The following is a 1473-nucleotide window of genomic DNA, read 5'->3' on the forward strand; positions in this document are numbered from 1 at the left end:
GGAGGGAGCTGGGCCTATAACCCCAGAGGGTAGGGCAACAACAAACATTTTGCCCTTGTGGAAAATGGAGTCAGCATTAGAATAGGGATGATTTTGGCTTGGAATTCAAATAGGCAAACAATTGCTATTAAAATTACGAATAGAATTAATCTTCTAAAGCAAGATGTCCTTCCTAGACAAAAAATATTACAAATACAAGACTTTGCTTCTGTTTAATCCCAAGAGGATACAACCTCTATCTGAGCTCAAGTTTCAGATTTTCTTCCTAGTGACCACATCCTCACACTGGCCCTTGGCTGTTCCGGTCAGCTCGTGGTGCGGAAGTGGCGGTGAGCAGAGGGCCTGGGCGGCGGGACTGCGGCAGCGCGGGCGGCGAGACTGCGAGCGGGCGGGGGCACTGCAGCACCGCGGCCCTCGGGCGTCCGGGCAGCGGCCCGCTAGAGGGGGCGCTGTGGGCACCGCCAAGCGTCCTTTTGTCAGCGCACAGGGCCGAGAGAGCTCTCATTTCCTCCTAGCCTCGTGCTGGAAATGGATTTAATTCTGACATCAGGGCTGTAAAGGACGAGCGGGAACGAAAGCCTTTTGTCAAGGAGTAGCAGTCTCTGTTGTCTGAAATTACCACTGACGCGGAGAAGCTGCGTTGCTGGTGGAATTCCAGGCAGCTCTGGCAAGTGCGAGGCTGCAGGATGGGTAGAAAACATTGCTCTGCCGATTAGCTGGGTGCATTTATCAAGCAGATCCCAAAAAGAAAAACCAACCAACAGAACAAACCCCCAACAACCCGCAGCGGAAGACCAGAGATGGATAAGATGCCTTGCAGGAGGTAAGCCCTTCTTGGGAATGGGCGCCATGGGCTGGCCTTGGTTTTGTTTATTTTAAGCGAATTTGAGACCCCCCTACAGCATCCTCTACCGAACGGGAGCTGGTTGGTCCAGATCTGTGAGCGTCTGTTAGTGAGTGCGTCTGCGAGGCAGCCCTTCCCCTCGTCTGTGCTTTATGCCTAAAGGTTTCCGTTGCTGATGTAACATTGGAGGTTCTTTGGAAAGCGGGCTGCCAAGCTCTGGCCTCTGCCTGGGGAAGATCGAACCCACCCGCCCCGAGCGCAGCGCCTCACAGGTGGGGCTTTCTTCTCGGTCCGGGCTGGCCGGCGGGCGGCAAGCCTCGCCTCGCGGGGCCGCCCCTCCCTTGCCTCCGCGCTCCGCCGCCGCCCTCCCGGGGAGCCGCGGGACCCGCTCCGCAGGGCTGGGCGCGCTCCCCGGGCCTCGCCATCGCCGTGGCGACGCCGCAGCTGCGGAGCTAGCAGGTGCGGCGTCGGCAGCAGCTTGCCTTGGGAGGAGGGCCGCTGGCACGTGAGCGGACCCCAGGGGGTTTGAATTTTTATGAGACTCCACCACTTTGGAGGGAAAAAAGGCCACTGTCCCCGAGGAGATCGGGCCAGGCTGTTCATCTCTTAGATTTCGTCTTCCCTCCCCT

General features: G+C 57.8%; 1 protein-coding gene across 1 annotated transcript in view; it reads left to right on the forward strand.

Annotated features, from left to right (window-relative positions):
* The first annotated feature begins 457 nt into the window (after positions 1-457).
* The window catches only part of ADD2 (adducin 2), a 107243-nt gene continuing 106227 nt past the window's right edge, over positions 458-1473 (forward strand). Inside the window, exon 1 of the mRNA XM_007453402.1 lies at positions 458-823. Within this exon, the coding sequence (XP_007453464.1) occupies positions 801-823 (23 nt within the window). The 5' untranslated portion in view covers positions 458-800. The remainder of the gene's footprint in view (positions 824-1473) is intronic.

This window comes from Lipotes vexillifer, unplaced genomic scaffold (genome assembly GCF_000442215.2).
Source record: "Lipotes vexillifer unplaced genomic scaffold, Lipotes_vexillifer_v1.1 scaffold253, whole genome shotgun sequence".
In the NCBI taxonomy this organism is placed as follows: domain Eukaryota; kingdom Metazoa; phylum Chordata; class Mammalia; order Artiodactyla; family Lipotidae; genus Lipotes; species Lipotes vexillifer.